Source organism: Neoarius graeffei, chromosome 15, assembly GCF_027579695.1.
Source record: "Neoarius graeffei isolate fNeoGra1 chromosome 15, fNeoGra1.pri, whole genome shotgun sequence".
Lineage (NCBI taxonomy): Eukaryota > Metazoa > Chordata > Actinopteri > Siluriformes > Ariidae > Neoarius > Neoarius graeffei.
The window spans coordinates 40835598-40856680 of NC_083583.1; the positions used below are offsets into that span (position 1 = coordinate 40835598).

The 21083-nt window shown below is 40.8% G+C and overlaps 1 protein-coding gene across 1 annotated transcript; it reads left to right on the forward strand.

Moving 5' to 3' along the window:
* Window positions 1–2449: 2449 nt before the first annotated feature.
* atcaya (ATCAY kinesin light chain interacting caytaxin a) lies at window positions 2450–11989 on the forward strand. Its single transcript, XM_060940520.1, has 11 exons — window positions 2450–2604; window positions 3232–3290; window positions 3406–3633; window positions 3778–3942; window positions 4041–4143; window positions 5055–5186; window positions 6401–6487; window positions 8230–8328; window positions 10739–10774; window positions 10879–10938; window positions 11829–11989. Exons 2-11 carry the CDS (start codon window positions 3254–3256, stop codon window positions 11872–11874), a joined length of 993 nt encoding a protein of 330 aa, XP_060796503.1. The 5' UTR covers window positions 2450–2604; window positions 3232–3253; the 3' UTR covers window positions 11875–11989.
* Window positions 11990–21083: the final 9094 nt, after the last annotated feature.

The following is a 21083-nucleotide window of genomic DNA, read 5'->3' on the forward strand; positions in this document are numbered from 1 at the left end:
TTAAAATATTTTTATTCACATGCCGTAAAATTATTAAAAATCATTAATTGTATCATTTAATTTATTCATGACAAACTGCATTTTTGTCTTATTAACTTCTAGTGAGAGAAGAAAAAAGAGGTTGGTGAAGGAGCAAGGGTTTAAAGCTGTTTATAAAGTAATTGATAACAGGAACTGACTTGTTTCACAGATGTTCCACAGTATTAATGTAATGATAAATTGATATACAGTACTGAGCAAATGTCTTAGGCACCTTATTATTATTTTTAACATAAGCTTTGTTATAGACTTTTATTTTATGACTTCTGCATTATGGAAACAGTATAAAAACACTTTAGATTTCCAAACATTAGTTTTCCAGGTTAATTGGTGGCTCTAAATTGACCATAGGTGTGAATGTGAGTGTGAATGGTTGTTTGTCTCTATGTGTCAGCCCTGTGATGATTTGATGACTTGTCCAGGGTGTACCCCGCCTCTCGCCCATAGTCAACTGGGATAAGGCTCCAGCTTGCCCTTGACCCTGCACAGGATAAGTGGCTACAGATAATGGATGGATGGATGGATGGATAGTTTTCCAGTACAAAATTAAATGTTACAGAAAAATGTTTGTATGTCAGTAAAGAAAGGAGCATATTACATAAGAGACACCTTTCAGACAAAAACATAATGAAGGCTGCTGGGTTTTGCTGCACAATTAAGAAGCAAGTGCAACAGTCAAAGTGTCCAGAAGAACTGTGGCTGGTTCAGAAAGATACTCAGTAAAACTTACAGCTCATTTCCTTATAAAACTGCACTAACTGTACCTGAAACTGCTTTTTATTTTATTTTTTAAACAAAGGGTCCTTACACCAAACATTGACTTTTCATGCATTACTGCTTACTGATCTTTATGGGGTTTTTTTTTTGAAGAAGAAAAACTTTATTCATCACATTGCTCTATAGCATTTCATTGCATGTACCTAAGAATTTGCACAGAACTGTACATTATGATGGGTTGTTCTTTAATACATTAAAATTTGTAATAGTTGTCATATTGCTGTCATATACAAGGAATAGGAATTCCAGGAGAATAATTCTTTAAGAAAAATTATCAACTTCAGCATGGTAACAGTACATCATCTTTGTATCTGGATGCATCACACCACCACATTATTGACTGATTTACGATAACAGCACATTCCACTGTGTTTTATTCCTTATTTAGCAATATGAAGGGTGGCACAGAGGTGTAGTGATTAGCACTGTCGCCTCACAGCAAGAAGGTCCTGGGTTTGAGCCCCGTGGCCAACAGGGGCCTTTCTGTGTGGAGTTTGCATGCTCTCCCCGTGTCTGCATGGGTTTTCTCCGGGTGCTCCGGTTCCCCCCACAGTCCAAAGACATGCAGGTTAGGTTAACTAGTGACTCTAAATTGACCGTAGGTGTGAATGTGAGTGTGAATGGTTGTTTGTCTCTGTGTCAGCCCTGCGATGACCTGGCGACTTGTCCAGGGTGTACCCCGCCTTTCGCCCATAGTCAGCTGGGATAGGCTCCAGCTTGCCTGCGACCCTGTAGAACAGGATAAGCGGCTACAGATAACGGATGGATGGATTATAAAAGGGGTTAAAGGTTGTTCCTAGGCTGTTTGTATTTTTTTATGATATTAAAACATTCATATAGATAACACATTCTTCAATATTACTCTAGCAGTACTCTAATGATCTCATCTCATTATCTCTAGCCGCTTTATCCTGTTCTACAGGGTCGCAGGCAAGCTGGAGCCTATCCCAGCTGACTACGGCCGAAAGGCGGGGTACACCCTGGACAAGTCGCCAGGTCATCACAGGGCTGACACATAGACAACCATTCACACCTACGGTCAATTTAGAGTCACCAGTTAACCTAACCTGCATGTCTTTGGACTGTGGGGGAAACCGGAGCACCCGGAGGAAACCCACGCGGACACGGGGAGAACATGCAAACTCCATACAGAAAGGCCCTCGCCGGCCCCGGGGCTCGAACCCGGACCTTCTTGCTGTGAGGCGACAGCGCTAACCACTACACCACTGTGTCGCCCTACTCTAACGATATTAAAATGAATTAACAACACTTTGCCTGTAGAAAATAATATATATATAAGAGAGTCTTAAATTAATGCTGGGTTATTTTCTTTAAGGTGTGTATCAGAAGTTTTATTTTATGACTAATCAAAGAACGAGATGACTGGTGTGTGTAGGTGAAATATCCATCTGGACATATTGGTGCCGGAATTTCCCCCTTGTTGACTTGGCATTAACATGGGCATGGCAGTGAATCTGATCCTGGGTCAGCAGCAGTGTGATTTCTGTGTGCCATCTGGGTGTGAAGACAGGAAGCAGGTGCAGCTTTCTCCTTAAATGGTAATGAGCTGCGTCATGTGACGCAGCCCAGAGCCAACAACACAGCATCACCAGCAAAATGGAGGCAGGGCACGCATAGAGAAACATACACACAATTTCAGCATCACTGGCTAGAAATGATGCTCTAAACATTAAAACAGTTGAAAAGATGATATTTTGTTAAGTTAGAAAGTAGAAGAGTGCCGATTTGAAAAAGAATCAGCAAAATATTCATTTCCTTGACACGAAGGTAAGTGATGGAGCAGCTTTGATTTTCTATATTTGGCTTCTGTTCATGGCCTGTATTTAAGTTAAAGCTGAAGTGTGTGATGTGTTTGGTTTCTGGAATGCTTATGTGTTCAGTGCAGGTTTGTTTAATAATAATAATAATAATAATAAACAATGACAATGATTACAGCTACAGTGACATTGAGAAAAGCTGTCAAAAACTTGTATATATTGAGATCATACTGGTTTGTTTTGTTAACATGAGCATTCTGATTGCAGTTCTCTCTCTCTCTTTTTTCACTGAACACTGAGTAGTGTGTGTGTGTGTGTGTGTGTGTGTGTATTGGGGGATGTTGACACCCCATGCAAGTTAAGTAGCACTTTATTAGTGCTGAAGCAGCTGCAGGCCGCACACACCAGTGAACCCTTCAGAGCCTGATAAGATGCTTTCTATCTCTTGCTTTCAGGCTGCTCATTATCATATCACTGTCTGCTCCATTCAACACAAGACTCATTCAGGGCAAAGATGGGATAGTTTGATAAATCATTCATGTGTCTCTCCCTTTTAGCCTCTTTAGTCTTTCTAAATGCGACATTGAAGACTACAGACATCTAACTGCGTGTGCGATATTGTCTGTGTGTTTGTAAGGCCACTACCAGAGGAGGGAGATATGGACTCTTCCTGCACACTTGGTGAGGAGAGAACATGTAAGTGCATATACTGTATGCTCCATCAAGAGTGTGAACATGAAGCACCAAGATTTATTGACTCCTTCATGAGTATTTAACCCTTCCATCTTTCTCTGCACTTTTTGATGTCCAGCTCCACCCAACTCGCTTCATATCAGTGGAGCTTCGGGTCACCGCAAACGCCGCACACTTGTAGCCCCAGATATGAACCTATCCTTGGATCAAAGTGAAGGGTCCCTGCTTTCTGACGATTTCCTGGATACGCCTGATGATCTAGACATTAATGTTGATGACATTGAAACTCCTGATGAGACAGACTCTTTGGAGTTCCCAGCCAATGGCAATGACCTGGAATGGGAAGGTGAGGTTTGATGCTCTCTGTTTCTCTTTAAGCTTGTTCCTGGTATAAATAAATAAATGAGTTATTTTTTATAAAAGATATTTATAGAATAAATTATTTATAAATCACTTATTTATAAATAAATGATTTGTACTCTGTGTGCAGATGACACACCAGTAGCCTCAGCCAACTCGGGGCCTGTGGAAGGGGTTGAAGATGAGGGGGATGTTGGAAATGGTCGCTTGTGGAGGACTGTCATCATTGGTGAGCAGGAGCACCGTATCGACATGCAGCTCATTCGGCCATATGTGCGTGTCATCTCGCATGGAGGTGAGTCCTCATGTGTGCATCTTCTTCTCTTGTCTAATGCTTGTATTGTCATTTTTCATCACGTCTCTGCCTTCCTTTCTTCTACTCTTGTTTCATAGGTTACTATGGTGAAGGCCTGAATGCCATCATCGTGTTTTCTGCATGCTATTTGCCCGACAGCAGCTGTCCAGATTACCATTATATCATGGAAAACCTCTTTCTGTGAGTAGCCAATTATGATATGATATTGTATGTACATAGAAATAATGAGTTCTGTGTGTATACCAGGACATATTTGAGGATGTGTATTAACCCAAACAGAAGTGCTAGGAAACCCAGGAATTGCTTATTTTCATACCACAGCACTGAATTAAAAATTCTGATGTGGATTACATTTGAATAATAGCAGCTCTGGTAGCAGTGCTGGCTGTAACACAAATGGCAGGTTTATATTCATGCACTTGTTTGAATAGATTATATTTCTATGGTAAAAATTAATTCACAGGGATATGTATGGTGAATTCTCCATGTAATCTATATCATCTAAACATCCTGTTATCTAACAAAGAAAATGATGTAATTGTTGATATGGGTATGTTTTCTGTAAGGAGACGTTTATTTGACAATTATGGAGCGAGTGTCCAGGTTCAACACTAGGTAACAGTAAGTTTTCTGCCATGGGGAAGTCTTCAGGATGTTGTATTTTGCAGTTTCTTTATAACAAGCTGTATTTTAATTTTCATCAATATAACGAGCATGAAAAAGGCAGGCAGGTGAGGTAATGACTTTTTTTTTTTTTTGCAGTTGCTATAATGTAAGTGATAACAGGAACTTATTTTGTGGACATAAATGTCACATGCTGTTCTTTAATAAGTCAAGAAATTGTACCAATTGCTGAGGTATAAGATTCATTCAGGACGTGCTGTTATCAGAAAGTAATGAGCTTCAAGGTGGTAACAGTACTTTCACTTTGCACCAGCCTGCATCATATCACCCCACTATTGATTATTTTTCTACACCTTAATAATACCTTATTATATGAATTACATTGCAAGAGGTCTATGGGATTGAGTGAGGGTGTGTAGATGAGATTTCAATGCCCTCAACATATTACTCCTTACATTTGAGTGTAGGTATGTAGTGAGCAGCCTGGAGATGCTGGTGGCTGAGGACTACATGATAATCTATATGAACGGAGGAACGCCACGCAGCAAGATGCCTGGAATCAGCTGGCTGAAAAAGTGCTATCAGATGATTGACAGAAGGTAAAAAACCTGCAGCTAATTGTTTGTTCTGACACTTTCATGCTCTGTGATAATGGCTAATATGATCATCACGATATGATTACTCTGCGTGATATTTAATCATATCATGATTACTCATCAAAAAATATTCAGTCAGGTAGATGGATGGAGAGGATGGATAATAGGCATGTAGCAATCTACTGTGTGATGATGAATCACAATACAAATTTATGACGATTCGAATGAATGAAATAAAAAATGAATTGTGATTATTATTAGGCTGTGTAATTTTAGTTTTTCCTAGTTGCAATTGCATTGTTTAGACAGTTTTAATGGAAAATAGCAGGAATACAACTGATGTCACTTTAGGCAGAAGTAACAGATCTAAAGCCAGGAAAACGTGCACAAAAACCCCCTCCAGCTTTAAAATTGGAATGAGCTGTTGTGCAATTGACTGTAGAAATAGATTTAACAAGAAATCTCAGTTCTTTTTAACAGACTGCTGAAAGTTGTAGAAAAATGGAGGCAGTAATATTCATAAAAGTTTAATAAGAAAAGGTCTATTTGTTAACTTTTTCATTTTTAATAAAGGGGATTTTTTAGATAATAGGCTATTATATTTTATGCCAACCTTTACAAATGTGGGCAAATAATTATTGTTGGTTTTTTTAAAAAATAAAAAGGGTAATTTAACAAAAGGAATATTTACAGTAAATTGATAAAGAATAGAAAGATAAATGTATTGTTTTTAGTAATTTTTTCATTTACTGTAATATAGATAGTTGTTTTTTTTTTTTTTCAAAAAATATCCTGGGAAAATTGAATCATGAACCCAGTATTGTGAATCGAATCGAAGCATGAATTGAGTGAATCGTTACATGCCTAATGGATAAGCTGTCACAGTACACAATTGGGGGGGGAAGGATTCATCTTGCACTTATAAGGGATCAAGTCTTCAGAAGGAACATTTAATGAGTCTAAAATCCTACAACACTGGGTGTTCCTTTCAGGTACAGTTACAAGCAGGACCCCTTTAGAAAGCTAATAGCCATTAACTATACAAAGAAGCTTTGCGCTATTTTTTTTTAAATGTACAGTATATAGCTCAGCAATATTGCAATCGATAATGTCAGAAAATGCTAATTGCATTAATTGTGCAGTACTTGATTTTAATGAAACACTAACAGTACTGAGGTCATGTTTTAATCATTTTAAATATTTTTTTTTTTTCACAGATTGAGGAAGAACCTCAAATCTTTGATCATTGCACATCCATCCTGGTTCATACGCACAGTCCTGGCCATCTCCAGACCCTTCATCAGGTAGGACTGTCGTTATCCTCATCGTCTTTATTCTTAACTGACCATGGTAATATTAATACAATCCCAGGTCCAAAAAAGTTGGGACGCTGTGTAAAACATAAATAAAACCGAATGCTATGATTTACTAATCATGGAAATTCTATATTTCACTGAACGTAGTACAAAGATGACATATCAAACGTTGAAACAGAAATTGAATTTTATTTATTTTTTAAAATATATACTCATTTTGAATTTGATGCTAGCAGCATGTTTCTAAAAAGTTGGGACAGGGGCATGTTACCACTATGTTGCATCACCTCTACTTTTAGCAATGCTCTGTAAATGTTTGGCAACTGAGGAGACCAGTTGCTGTAGTTTTGGAAGTGAACTGTTGTCCCATTCTTGCCTGATATACAATTTCATTTGCTCGACAGTTTGGGGTCTCCTTTGTCATATTTTGTGCTTCATAATGTGCCAAATGCTTGCAATGGGAGAGAGGTCTGGACTGCAGGCAGGCCAGTTGAGCACCTGGGCTCTTTTTTACTACAGAGCCATGCAGTTGTAATACATGTAGAATGCGGTTTGGCATTGTCTTGCTGAAAGAAGGAAGGCCTTTCCTGAAAAAGAGGTTGTCTGGATGGCAGCATATTGCTCTGAAATGTGTATATTCAGCATTAATGATGCCTTCCCAGATGTGCAAGCTACCCATGCCATGTACACTAACGTGCCCGCATACCATAACAGATGCTGGCTTTTGAACTGTGCACTGATAGCAAGCCGGATGGTCCCTCTCCTCTTTAAACTGGAGGATGTGGTGTCCATGGTTTCCAGAAAGAATTTAAATTCTTCAGACCATAGGACAGTTTTCCACTTCACCTCAGTCCACTGTAAAAGAGCTCGGGCCCAGAGAAGGCAGTGGTGTTTTTGGAGATTTTGTTTGTTTATATATGGTTTTAACTTGCGTTTGTGGATGCATTGATGAACTGTGTTCACAGATGAAGGTTTGCGGAAGTGTTCCTGACTCCAAACAGTGATTTCCACTACAGATACTTGTCTGTTGCCTGAAGATCACAGGCATTCAGTATTGGTTTTCTGTCTTGTCCCTTGTGTACAGAGATTTTCTGTATTCTTTGCAACTTTTAATGATCTTTTGCACTGTGGATGATGCGATCCTCTGATTCTTTGCAGTTTTACTTTGAGGAACATTATTCTTAAATTGTTGCACTATTGGGCCACTCAGTCTTTCACAGAGCAGTGAACCCCTCCTCATCTTTATTTCTGAGGGACTCTGTCTCTTTGGAATACTCTTTTTATACCCAGTCATGTTACTGGCCTGTTGCCAATTAACTTAGTGTTTTTTAAATTATACAACTTTTCTAGTTTTTTGTTTTCCTTGTCGCAACTTTTTTTGAAACATGCTGCTGGCACTACATTCAAAATATACACACGTTTTTCGAAAAATAAGATTTCTCAGTTTCAACATCTGATAAGCTGTCTTTGTATTATTTTCATTGAAATATTTATGTGATTTTGCAAATCATCACTCTGCTTTTGTGTTTGACACAGTATCCCAACTTTTTTGGAACTGGAGTTGTTTAGGGTTGTATAATCAAGGTTAAAATAGCTCCATTAAAACACACACACTTATGATTGAATAACTAATAATAGTCCCAATACAAATAAAAGAGAAAGGCAGTGAAACTTTTTAATGCAAATTTAAATGTAAAAATGTTAAGTGTTTAGCCTGTGTGTTTCTTCAGTGTGAAGTTTATGAACAAAATCCGCTACGTGCACAGCTTGGAAGAACTGGAACAAATCGTCCCCATGGAGCACATCCACATCCCTGAGTGTGTCATACAGTAAGTGTTCATCACACAATGATCATTTCATCCTCTGAGCTAACATGGCTAACATTTAAAGGAATTCGCCACCCTAAAACGCACAATATTTTATAGTGAAATATTTGATATGTTTAGTGATTCTGTTGGGGGCGGCACGGTGGTGTAGTGGTTAGCGCTGTCGCCTCACAGCACGAAGGTCCGGGTTCGAGCCCCGTGGCTGGTGAGGGCCTTTCTGTGTGGAGTTTGCATGTTCTCCCCATGTCTGCGTGGGTTTCCTCCGGGTGCTCCGGTTTCCCCCACAGTCCAAAGACATGCAGGTTAGGTTAACTGGTGACTCTAAATTGAGCGTAGGTGTGAATGGTTGTCTGTGTTTGTGTCAGCCCTGTGATGACCTGGCGACTTGTCCAGGGTGTACCCCGCCTTTCGCCCGTAGTCAGCTGGGATAGGCTCCAGCTTGCCTGCGACCCTATCGAACAGGATAAAGCAGCTAGAGATTCTGTTGCTAATTTTGATAGATTGTTTTTATATTGTCTTTATTTTAGTTGCTGTTAAAGTTGGTGGTTGTTTGTTGCTCTGATGGCACAGGGGAAGATTGTTATTGCTCATGCAGTTACAACTGTATTTAATATTTGCAGTGATTTTCAAACAAAAATGATCATGGTCAGGTTTTACTTTTACCTCTTTAAAACAAAAGAGCAAGAACATCTTTTCTTACTCACCATTTTCCAATGATGGTCAGTGTTGCATTAATGAAAAATCTAGAGTAGTAGTGGAGATCGGTGCAAATGCTGGACTCTGTGTCCCAGAATGCCCTGCAGCTATATATGACAGTTGTGCTGAGTTATGGCTGAGACACAGCTCAGCTGGTTAGCCTGAAGGTTGCAGCTTTGTAAGCTGATTTGTTTGAGCAGAATGTACAGATGCGGAGGTGAAAGAGCTGGACAGGCTAAAGGACTAAAGCACTACCGCATCGATCTCTTTACATGGAGATGAAGTAAGGGCTACTGCTGTGTTCATGGTAATTAGTGTGATCAGTGTTACAGATTTAACCAAGTACTCTGCCTGTTTATTAGCTGATGTAAAACCAAATACTGTTATAACCTAACTTAAAAGTAGAGAAGGGGTACTTTGTTCACGGTGTGTGTGTGGCCATGCTGATTTGATGCCATGCTGTCAGTGGTGAAAGAGCTGGTAGTTAAAAAGACTACTCCAAGCAGACTTTTGAAATTGCAGAAGTTGATGTTGAGGGGTGTTTTTAGTAGTTTTTACTGGTTGTAAGTGGGGAATTACAAGTTGCAACTCTGAACGCGGGCGGCACGGTGGTGTAGTGGTTAGCGCTGTCGCCTCACAGCAAGAAGGTCCTGGGTTCGAGCCCCGGGGCCGGCGAGGGCCTTTCTGTGCGGAGTTTGCATGTTCTCCCCGTGTCCGCGTGGGTTTCCTCCGGGTGCTCCGGTTTCCCCCACAGTCCAAAGACATGCAGGTTAGGTTAACTGGTGACTAAATTGACCGTAGGTGTGAATGTGAGTGTGAATGGTTGTCTGTGTCTATGTGTCAGCCCTGTGATGACCCGGCGACTTGTCCAGGGTGTACCCCGCCTTTCGCCTGTAGTCAGCTGGGATAGGCTCCAGCTTGCCTGCGACCCTGTAAAACAGGATAAAGCGGCTAGAGATAATGAGATGAGATGAACTTTGAACGCAGCATAAATCCTACTGCACCACTTTCAGAAGGTAGTTAAATAACATTGTGGGTAATGGACGAAACCATTAACCACAGTGAAAATGGACCAAGTCAATTCAGTTCTGGAAACCATTGAAGATTACATGTTAATTCTGATAAAGACTAATATGCAAGGCATACAGGGTGGGTTTTTAAAAAAAAAAAAGGGCTCATCTGGCCATAGGCCAGGCCGGATGAGCTTATGCAATCACTTGTTGTCAGTCCACAATTTATAAAAATCATTACTCCTCCTACAGGATTGATTGGATTTTGATCAAACTTGCATACTATGTTCCCCCAGGTGGGTGTGCATGAAAGTTGTCAAGATGGTGTCGCCATCTGTCATATTCACGATTTTATGGGCATCTGAAATTTTTGGGTGACTTGTCACATTAAACGCTACTCTTTGTAAACTGCTGGGACATTTTTCATTGAAACTCACCCAGAAGACTCTAAAGACATATTCCGGCAAGTATTGTTCACCAGATAGCTCCACCTATCATGGATGTGGCTACACAGGGGTTGTGTGCAATTTCACAAAAATCGCTACTCCTCCCAAAGGATTAATCGGATTTCAAACTCTCACACAACAGTGGTCGGTATGAGCTACAGCCTCAGTGAAGCTATTTTAATTTAATGGCACTAACGTATGGAGGTTTATGATTGAAGAGGTCTTTCTAAAGTCAGTTATTTTGCTGTTTCTTTGTTGCAGGTATGATGAAGAAAGGATCAAAGCACGAAAAGAACGGTAATCATCCTGAGCTTGATTTGAAGTGAAATGTATTTGGAGGTGGGTTTGAACTGCACAGAATGCTACAAACACATTTACCCATAATGCCTGTGTGCGTTTAGGATGGAAGAAGAGAGGGAGCATCAGCCACAAGAAAAACAAGATTCAGCAAATACAGACGGGTATGTAGTTAATCCCCACCACTGTCACTTTGGTTACTTATATTCTATTACAGTTTGCTCACTACTACTGCTACTGACTAAGGCAAGATATCTAAATCATGTTTTTGAACACTTATTAAAAGGCCGATCTTAGATCCTTGTATTAAGGGCAGGTGCACTGGGAGTAATACCCAGTTAAACCTATGAATAAAAGACTTGTGTGTTCTTACACTGGGCAGAATGTGTCTGCCTAATCTAATAACGTGGATGAAAATCAGATCACATTTTATGTGGAAAGCCAGGTAATTCAATAGAGCTCACAAGCCTTTTCTTGTAACTGTAAATCTAGATTGTTAAAGAAGATACCTACTATAGATAAGTCCTTTACTTTATCTCATCTCATTATCTCTAGCCGCTTTATCCTTCTACAGGGTCGCAGGCAAGCTGGAGCCTATCCCAGCTGACTACGGGCGAAAGGCGGGGTACACTCTGGACAAGTCGCCAGGTCATCACAGGGCTGACACATAGACACAGACAACCATTCACACTCACATTCACACCTACGGTCAATTTAGAGTCACCAGTTAACCTAACCTGCATGTCTTTGGACTGTGGGGGAAACCGGAGCACCCGGAGGAAACCCACACGGACACGGGGAGAACATGCAAACTCCACACAGAAAGGCCCTCGCCGGCCCCGGGGCTCGAACCCAGGACCTTCTTGCTGTGAGGCGACAGCGCTAACCACTACACCACCGTGCCGCCCCCTTTGCTTTACGTTTAACACATAATATAGGATCTTGAATGGCGGTGTAATTATTACAAGTGTATTTAGAACATGGTGACAAATCACTATATCTGTTGACTGCGGAAATAAATCTAGCTACTAATACATTCTTTTGTCTTTATCAGACCATCAGCAACAACCACAACAAGAGTAGAAGAACCAGTCCTGTGAGAAACATCCCGAAGCTAGAAAGCCTTTCCGTAAAAGACCCTCTTATCTGCTGATCTAAGTCCAGCTTCCTCATTTACTGTCCCGCTATGGTCTGTAATCACACAAATCACACACTGGTCCTAGGTCAGCATGAAAGGGTCTCTTTTACTAGAGGTTTCTGAAAAAATCCACCACCAGGTGGCACTCCATCCAGAAAAATATTGCTGTGTTCAGTAGCAGGATGTACATAACCTTGCCCAGTGTCTATTCACTACCGCAGCTTCCTGGTTAATGACCGATCCTGATGTCCACTTTCTGGCCAGTGCCATCTTAAAGAACATGCTGTCACCTGCCTATACAAATCATAGGTGTGTTTGCTCAGGAGAGATTCTTTAAAGCAATGCATGCAAAGTTTACCTTTCCTGTCTGTGTATATACACGTGCCCAGCTTGAATGTGTTATTCCATTCTGCTGCTTGTTTGTATGGCTACTTCATGTGTTGATTTAAGTGTTTTTGAATGCTTTCTTCTTCCCTCAGTATTGTGGTAAATTTATTGGCTTTTTTTTTTTAAGTTCCACAAATGTGCAAATTGATACTTGCAGGAGAATATGGATTGTCTCAGATTTTGTTTGATGGTAAATTTATGTTGCCTTAAGTTCTGAATGTCAAGATTTCAAAATTAAACTGCAGTATATGAATGACATTGGCTTATTTTATGCGTTTCAGCCTACCAAAGTAATGTTGATGCTTTTTGAATGGAATGAAAAGCTCATCCAAGATTTTAGCCATCAGCTTCCTCTCTGCATTGTAAATTTGATATTATTAAAGTTGTGACCATGGAGAAGCCATGGCAGGTTCAGGTTTGATCTGGCTATTGCAAACTTTGTGTGGACCCTGTCTGACTTGTCTGTCTAGTATGAATGTGACACCGATGCAGGTTTGTTTGCCTGAAAATGTTGGTAAAATGACCCAGTCGTGATCACTATAGTAACATTCCTAAAGTTCACTGACATTCATCACATTTGAAACTGAATTGCAGAAGGTTTGATGTTAGCATTCTCTTTTCTCCACAGTGAGCCTGTATGGATAAGCACAGACAACCCTACTGACTCAATACACAGTTTTGGCTACTGGTTTTGATTACAGGGCCTTTAGCTTGCAGGTGTCTACTATTATGTACCCTAACCAGGCTATATTTCCTCATTGCAGTATATAATAATCAGATGTGGATTGTGTTGAGTTAGGTGGAGATTTATGGAAGAAATAAACACCATAAATTAAAAGAAATCCCATAAATAACTTGTATAACAATCTTTTTATGATTGCAATCTGCTGTGGCCACGGGCGCAGATAGAGGGTGGGACGGGTGGGATTCCACAGGCGCAGATAGAGGGTGGGACGGGTGGGATTCGTCCCACCCAGATTTAAATTCACCTCGTTTGGTCCCCCCCACTTATAGGGAGGAAAAAACGTCTATGCTGTCTTTCTTTGCATAAGGCAACCCTCACGGAAAAATCAAAAGACTAATTACCATTCGGTTTATTGAGGTGCACAGCAGTACATACATAGTTGCAACAACTCACATAAAACAAAACAAAGACTGATATTCGGTTGGTTGAGCTGCGCAGACTGCACAGGTTGCGAGCTCGAGCTTGGTTGCTATGGTTACCCACAACAAGTTTGACAGGCATATCGGGGACAGCTCCTAGTTCAGGACCCCAACACGGCATGATGAAGGGTGCCAAACCGAAAAGGCAGAAAATGATTGCATTGTTTTTTCAAAAAACAATGACTGTAAGTAAACTGTGCCTTACTTTATCATATCACCTTGCAATTTTTTGATAGTCTGTTCAAAGTAATGTCGTAGTGAAAATAAAATCGTACGGAGTAGAGATGCTTTTCTGGTAGCCTGTAGATACAGTGCTCAGAAGGCAGTTTTAATGTTTAATCTGGCGTTCCCTGCCATAATTTCAACACAGGGTGGGGGTGGTTTGCTGGCAGCTTTGTCCCCCCCCAGTTCAAAAAAACGTATCTGCGCCCCTGGCTGTGGCATTCAAGACTTTTGTAGTGTTATTCTGAATCGACTTTTTTTTTAAGTGTGTCTTCATCTACATGTTGGTTCGATTATTATTATTATTATTATTTTTTTAATTAATGGTGTCTTGCATTACCCCTTAATTTATTTAGATATAAATGTTTGTCTACCTGCTGATAGTTGCACCAGTGAGATTTAATGCTCAAATCAACACCATCACACTTGTCATCTCATAGATTGCTCACTAGCCGAGCTGATTCTCTACCGTAACACAACTCAAATACATTGTACAGCTGCAGGGCATTCTAGAAATGTTGCTGTCTCCTCTAATTCTACGCTGGATTTCTCATAATAGACATCGCTTGAAAATGGTGACTGAGAAAAGATGTGCTCGCTCTTTGGTTTTTAGGAGCTAACAGCTAAACCTGACCACTATCCCTTATACTTGAGAATGATTTACATTTCTTCTTCTATTAAATAGCATTTATAACTGCATTTTCAGTGCCCCCGTGATGTCATTACATCATGCTGCCACTTGTTCATGGGACTAATGAAAATGCAGCACAAACCAACCAATTGGCACCAAAACCACTTAAACCATTCTGATTGTATATTAACATACTACTCCCTTCCCCCCCCCTCCCCCCCCGGTGGAGGTTTCCTTTTTATGGCATAAATCAGGCCTCACTACTTCTTTTTTTTGGCTGCTCCTGTTAGGGGTTCCTACAGCAGATCATCATGAGCTGCGTATTTGATTTGGCATAGGTTTTTATACCCTCCTTGACACACCCTTTTTTAACACAACCTTCCCTAACAGTCCCAAACACGTAGTGCTTGGGCCTGGCACCAAGTATGCACTGGCTTGTGCAACCCTAGTGGAGCACCTGGAGGAAACCTGTACAGACAACATGCAAACTCCATGTAGAAGGGCCCCTGTTAGCTGTGAAGTTTAAACCTGGAGCCTTCTTGCTATGAGGCAGTAGTGCTAACCACTGTACTAGTGTGCCACCCCACCATTTTATCTCACTGTGTCAATAATGTTCGCTTTTATAGATACAGTGAAAATCTTTAAAACTTTTAATGTCATTTACTTGACACCATTTTATCTCATGGTCAGTTAAATTACATCCATCCATTATCCGTAACTGCTCATCCTGTGCAGGGTCATGGGCAAGCTGGAGCCTATCTCGGCTGACTATGGGCAAGAAGCAGAGTACACCCTGGACAAGTCACCAGATCATCACAGGGCTGACACTGAGAGAGAGACAACCATTCATGCTCACATTCAGACCTACGGTCAATTTAGAGCCACCAATTAGCCTAACCTGCATGTCTTTGGACTGTGGGAGAAACCGGAGCACCCGGAGGAAACCCATGGGGAGAACATGCAAACTCCACACAAAGGCCCCTGTTGGTCATGGGGTTCAAACCCAGAACCTTCTTGCTGTGAAGTGACAGTGCTAACTGCTCCACCACTGTGCTGCGCCAATTAAATTATATGAAACGTTTAAAGACTTATTTTCACTGTATCTATAGAAGTGAATCCTATGGACAATATTTTTAAACTAATTTTGTATTTACTCTGATACAAACTATGGCATTTCTTGTTAAGAGAAGTTAGAGACATGATGCCTTAATCCCACACCATATTCTAAATTGTGTGTGTGTGTGGGGGGGTTATTAAAAAATGAATCGTTTCTGAAGGGTTGTAGAAAACTTGTATCATTAGTAAATATGCTTCATCATTACTTATGTAAGTATAAAATTTTAGCTCAGGCAATGCATATGTGAAACGGGGGAAAAGGTAGGTATGAGAAACACTTATTTTTATGTACCTGTGACCACATAAACACTTGGTCACATGCTCTGATGCTGGCTACCTCAGCACGTTTACATCACATGTCTGTCCACAAATTGAAATATTACTCTGTCTGCCTTTCTCACACACACACAGGGGATGTGCACCTAAATAAAGAATGATACTTCCTGTCACATACAGCATGCTCACACTACATTTCTGTCCCCCAAGGTACACTGATGTACCCCCTAGGGCTCATTATTGGACCTCAAGGTAACGATCTGTATTGTTTTAAGATTAAAAAGGTACATATATGTTCCCTAGCAGTATATAAAGGGTACGAATCAGTACCTTAGAGGGTACTGCCCCAGTGACTAGCTGTTGTACTTCTAAAGGTACAATAATGTACTTTGTTTTCTGAGAGTGTAGCCCTTATCCCTCTTAAAATACTGTTATAATTTTTCAGTGCTGAATATAAGAAAATATGCATTTAATTATTCAAAAAATGGTGGTAACCCATCTCGGGCAACTATCTCTCATTTCATTCTTTGCTGACAATAGCTTCACTTTACTCTTAAATGAGTCGTTTATTTTTATAGCACTTTTAACAACAGATAGTGTCACAAAGCAGCTTTACAGAAAATTAAAGACTTTAAACATGAGCTAATTTTATCCCCTAATGTATCCCCAATGAGCAAGCGTGTGGCGACAGTGGCAAGGAAAAACTCCCTCGAGGAAGAAACCTCGAGAGGAACCCACCCTCGTCTGGGTGATAACAGATAGCGTGATTATAACTAACTTGCTTCTATAATTGTGTCCTATATAGTCACAAAGTATAACTGTGAAACCAGGAAAATAATTATAGTTTTAACATGAAGTCTATTTTGTTGAAGTTATAAGCTGTTCATGACAACTGCAGTCCTAAAGTTAGCAAGTCAGCTGAAGTCCTCAGACATAAATGTATTACTGTTAGTGTTCAAAGCCATCTTCCAAGTGCGATTTTCGACTATCCATATGGGGCCGGGGGCGGCACGATGGTGTAGTGGTTAGCGCTGTCGCCTCATAACAAGAAGGTCCGGGTTCGAGCCCCGTGGCCGGCGAGGGCCTTTCTGTGCGGAGTTTGCATGTTCTCCCCACGTCCACATGGGTTTCCTCCGGGTGTCCGGTTTCCCCCACAGTCCAAAGACATGCAGGTTAGGTTAACTGGTGACTCTAAATTGACCGTAGGTGTGAATGTGAGTGTGAATGGTTGTCTGTGTCTATGTGTCAGCCCTGTGATGACCTGGCGACTTGTCCAGGGTGTACCCCGCCTTTCGCCCGTAGTCAGCTGGGATAGGCTCCAGCTTGCCTGCGACCCTGTAGAAGGATAAAGCGGCTAGAGATAATGAGATGAGATGAGATATGGGGCTGTCCTCCACAGGAGCAATGAGATAAGACTCCAGCCAGATGTAGGGCATCAGGATGAGTAACAGGGTTGAATTTTTAAAGCAGACAAACAAGCAAATACAGAAACTGGTTAACTAGCATTCATGCTAATGGAATGAGGATGTTAAAGACCTTCTAATGATTGACTTAATCCATCTATCCATTATCTGTAGCTGCTTATCCTGTTCTACAGGGTCGCAGGCAAGCTGGAGCCTATCCCAGCTGATTATGGGCGAGAGGCAAGGTACACCCTGGACAAGTTGATTGACGTAATTATTTTTTTAATTTATGATGTACTTTCAGTCTATAATTTGGGTAACCGGTAACTTCAAAAATGACCTCTTTGGTCAATATCAAAATATAATTTAAAATAGGGAATAAAGAACGAGGGAAATTCCTTTTCTTCTCATTATTTTCAGGAAATTTGAATGACGCAAATTTCTCTTGAGCATGTGACTTGTGGAAGTTTCCAGTGTTTCAAAGGTGTGAATGTTTTCAGGTAACAGCATTGAGTGAATGTCATGGAACTAAAATGTGCATTTTTCATATACTATAATGGATGACTCATGGAAAAGGATGTTTCACGCATGAGATATTTAAACAGATTTGCACATTAATACAAAAAAAATACAATGACAAAGTATGTTAATCATAGTGCATATAAAGTGTAGTTTGGGAGTGGGCTGGGACAGACAAAATGCTATTATATTCTCATCTCATCATCTCTAGCCGCTTTATCCTGTTCTACAGGGTCGCAGGCAAGCTGGAGCCTATCCCAGCTGACTACGGGCGAAAGGCAGGGTACACCCTGGACAAGTCGCCAGGTCATCGCAGGGCTGACACATAGACACAGACAACCGTTCACACTCACAACTATGGTCAATTTAGAGTCACCAGTTAACCTAACCTGCATGTCTTTGGACTGTGGGGGAAACCGGAGCACCCAGAGGAAACCCACGTGGACACGGGGAGAACATGCAAACTCTGCACAGAAAGGCCCTCGCCGGCCACGGGGCTCGAACCCGGACCTTCTTGCTGTGAAGCGACAGCGCTAACCACTACACCACCGTGCTGCCCCCGCTATTATATTCTGTAGATGGATTTTATTAATGTCTCTTACCTTTATTTTCCATCCATATTTGTAAAACTAATATTAATGGGAGCCAAATGGCACACCAGTTGTGGAATCAGTTTTAGTGACTGAGCTATCAGTTATTTTTGTATAAGAACATAATCTTACATAACATTTTTGTATAAAAACAACCATATTTTGAAAATATTATAAATGTAAATATTTGAAATATGCGCTATCATACAATTTCAGCATAATAAATTTTAAACACCACATTATACAATGCCTGGAGGTCTATATGAATCTATGAACAGCCTTATCTGAATGCCTGTTCACCCCTCATATGAGCGAGAACTCTTTGGGTACCACCGAGTGACTGTGCCCTCGAAACCTTTCACACCACCTGGGCGGCATGGTGGTGTAGTGGTTAGCACTGTCACCTCACAGCAAGAAGGTTCTGGGTTTGAGCCCAGTGGCTGACGAGGGCCTTTCTGTGTGGTTTGTTTGCATATTGTCTGCTCTGGTTTCCCCCACAGTTCAAAGACATGTGATTAGGTTAACATGGGGCAGCCTTAGGCTGAAGTGCCCTTGAACAAGGCACCTAACCCCCAACTGCTCCCCGAGTGCTGTAGCATGGCTGCCCACTGCTCTGGATGTGTGTGTGTTCACTGCTTCAGATGGGTAAAATGTAGAAGATGAATTTCACTGTGCTTGAGTGTGCATGTGACAAATAAAGGCAGCTTTTTCTTCTATATGCCATGTCTTCAGTTCAGTTGGTCAGGTTCAATGCCCAAACTGATGATCACATCATCAGTTTTTCTTTGGCTAATCAGACACAAGGTACACCACCACTCTTGCCAGAGCAGTTGGGTGCCTTGCTCAAGGGCACATAAGTCAATCCTGCTAGTCTGGGGAATCGAACCAGCAACCTTTTGGTCCCAAAGCTGTTTCTCTAACCATTAGGCCATGACTTCTTGGTCAGTGTCTTTGTTGTGCTGAAAATGAATTCTTAGCTGGGTTGGTAAGATGGCCCTTTCCACTGTGAAGCAAGGGATATACATATCTGATATACTTATGATACACAAAGTCCCAGCAAAAGTGAAAGGTAAGATGTACAGTTAGGTCCATATATATTTGGATACTGACACAAATTTTGTTTTTTTACCTGTTTACTGAAACATATTCAAGTTATAGTTATATAATGGACATGGACATAAAGTCCAGACTTTCAGCTTTCATTTGAGGGTACACAGCAAATTCCCCAGTGTTGAATTAACACTTTCAGAGTTTGTGTCCAACTGGACACATATAAACACAGTAGGGTGTTAAATCAACTCTCTAGGTGTTAATTCAACACTGGGGAATTTGCTGTGTATCCACGTTAAAATTGGATGAAGGGTTTAGGAGTTTCAGCTCCTTAACATGTGCCGCCCTGTTTTTAAAGGGACCAAAAGTAATTGGACAATTGACTCAAAGGCTATTTCATGGGCAGGTGTGGGAAATTCCTTCGTTATGTCATTCTCAATTAAGCAGATAAAAGGCCTGGAGTTGATTTGAGGTGTGGTGCTTGCATTTGGAAGATTTTGTTGTGAAGAAAACATGCAGTCAAAGGAGCTCTCCATCCAGGTGAAACAAGCCATCCTTAAGCTGCGAAAACAGAGAAAAGCCATCCGAGAAATTGCTACAATATTAGGAGTGGCAAAATCTACAGTTTGGTACATCCTGAGAAAGAAAGAAAGCACTGGTGAACTCATCAATGCAAAAAGACCTGGACGCCCACAGAAGACAACAGTGGTGGATGATCGCAGAATCATTTCCATGGTGAAGAGAAACCCCTTCACAACAGCCAACCAAGTGAACAACACTCTCCAGGAGGTAGGTGTATCAATATCCAAATCTACCATAAAGAGAAGACTGCATGAAAGTAAATACAGAGGGTTCACTGCACGGTGCAAGCCACTCATAAGCCTCAAGAATAAAAAGGCTAAATTGGACTTTGCTAAAAAACATCTAAAAAAGCCAGCACAGTTCTGGAAGAACATTCTTTGGACAGATGAAACCAAGATCAACCTCGACCAGAATGATGGAAAGAAAAAAGTATGGCGAAGGCGTGGTACAGCTCATGATCCAAAGCATACCACATCATCTGTAAAACACGGCGGAGGCAGTGTGATGGCTTGGGCATGCATGGCTGCCAGTGGCACTGGGTCACTAGTGTTTATTGATGATGTGACACAGGACAGAAGCAGCCGGATGAATTCTGAGGTATTCAGAGACATACTGTGTGCTCAAATCCAGCCAAACTGATTGGTCGGCATTTCATAATACAGATGGACAATGACCCAAAACATAAAGCCAAAGCAACCCAGGAGTTTATAAAAGCAAAGAAGTGGAATATTCTTGAATGGCCAAGTCAGTCACCTGATCTCAACCCAATTGAGCATGCATTTGACTTGTTAAAGACTAAACTTCAGACAGAAAGGCCCACAAACAAACAGCAACTGAAAACTGCTGCAGTAAAGGCCTGGCAGAGCATTAAAAAGGAGGAAACACAGTGTCTGGTGATGTCCATGAGTTCAAGACTTCAGGCAGTCATTGCCAACAAAGGGTTTTCAACCAAGTATTAGAAATGAACATTTTATTTACAATTATTTAATTTGTCCAATTACTTTTGAGCCCCTGAAATGAAGGGATTGTGTTTAAAAAATGCTTTAGTTCCTCACATTTTTATGCAATCATTTTGTTCAACCCACTGAATTAAAGCTGAAAGTCTGAACTTCAACTGCATCTGAATTGTTTTGTTCAAAATTAATTGTGGTAATGTACAGAACCAAAATTAGAAAAATGTTGCCTCTGTCCAAATATTTATGGACCTAACTGTATAAGACAGTAGTGAGAG

Coding starts and splice junctions, on each gene's coding strand:
- atcaya (XM_060940520.1), top strand. CDS start 3,254: ATGGACTCTTCCTGCACACTTGGTGAGGAGAGAACAT. Junction 3,291..3,405: donor ACTTGGTGAGGAGAGAACAT/GTAAGTGCATAT, acceptor TTTGATGTCCAG/CTCCACCCAACTCGCTTCAT. Junction 6,488..8,229: donor ATCTCCAGACCCTTCATCAG/GTAGGACTGTCG, acceptor GTGTTTCTTCAG/TGTGAAGTTTATGAACAAAA.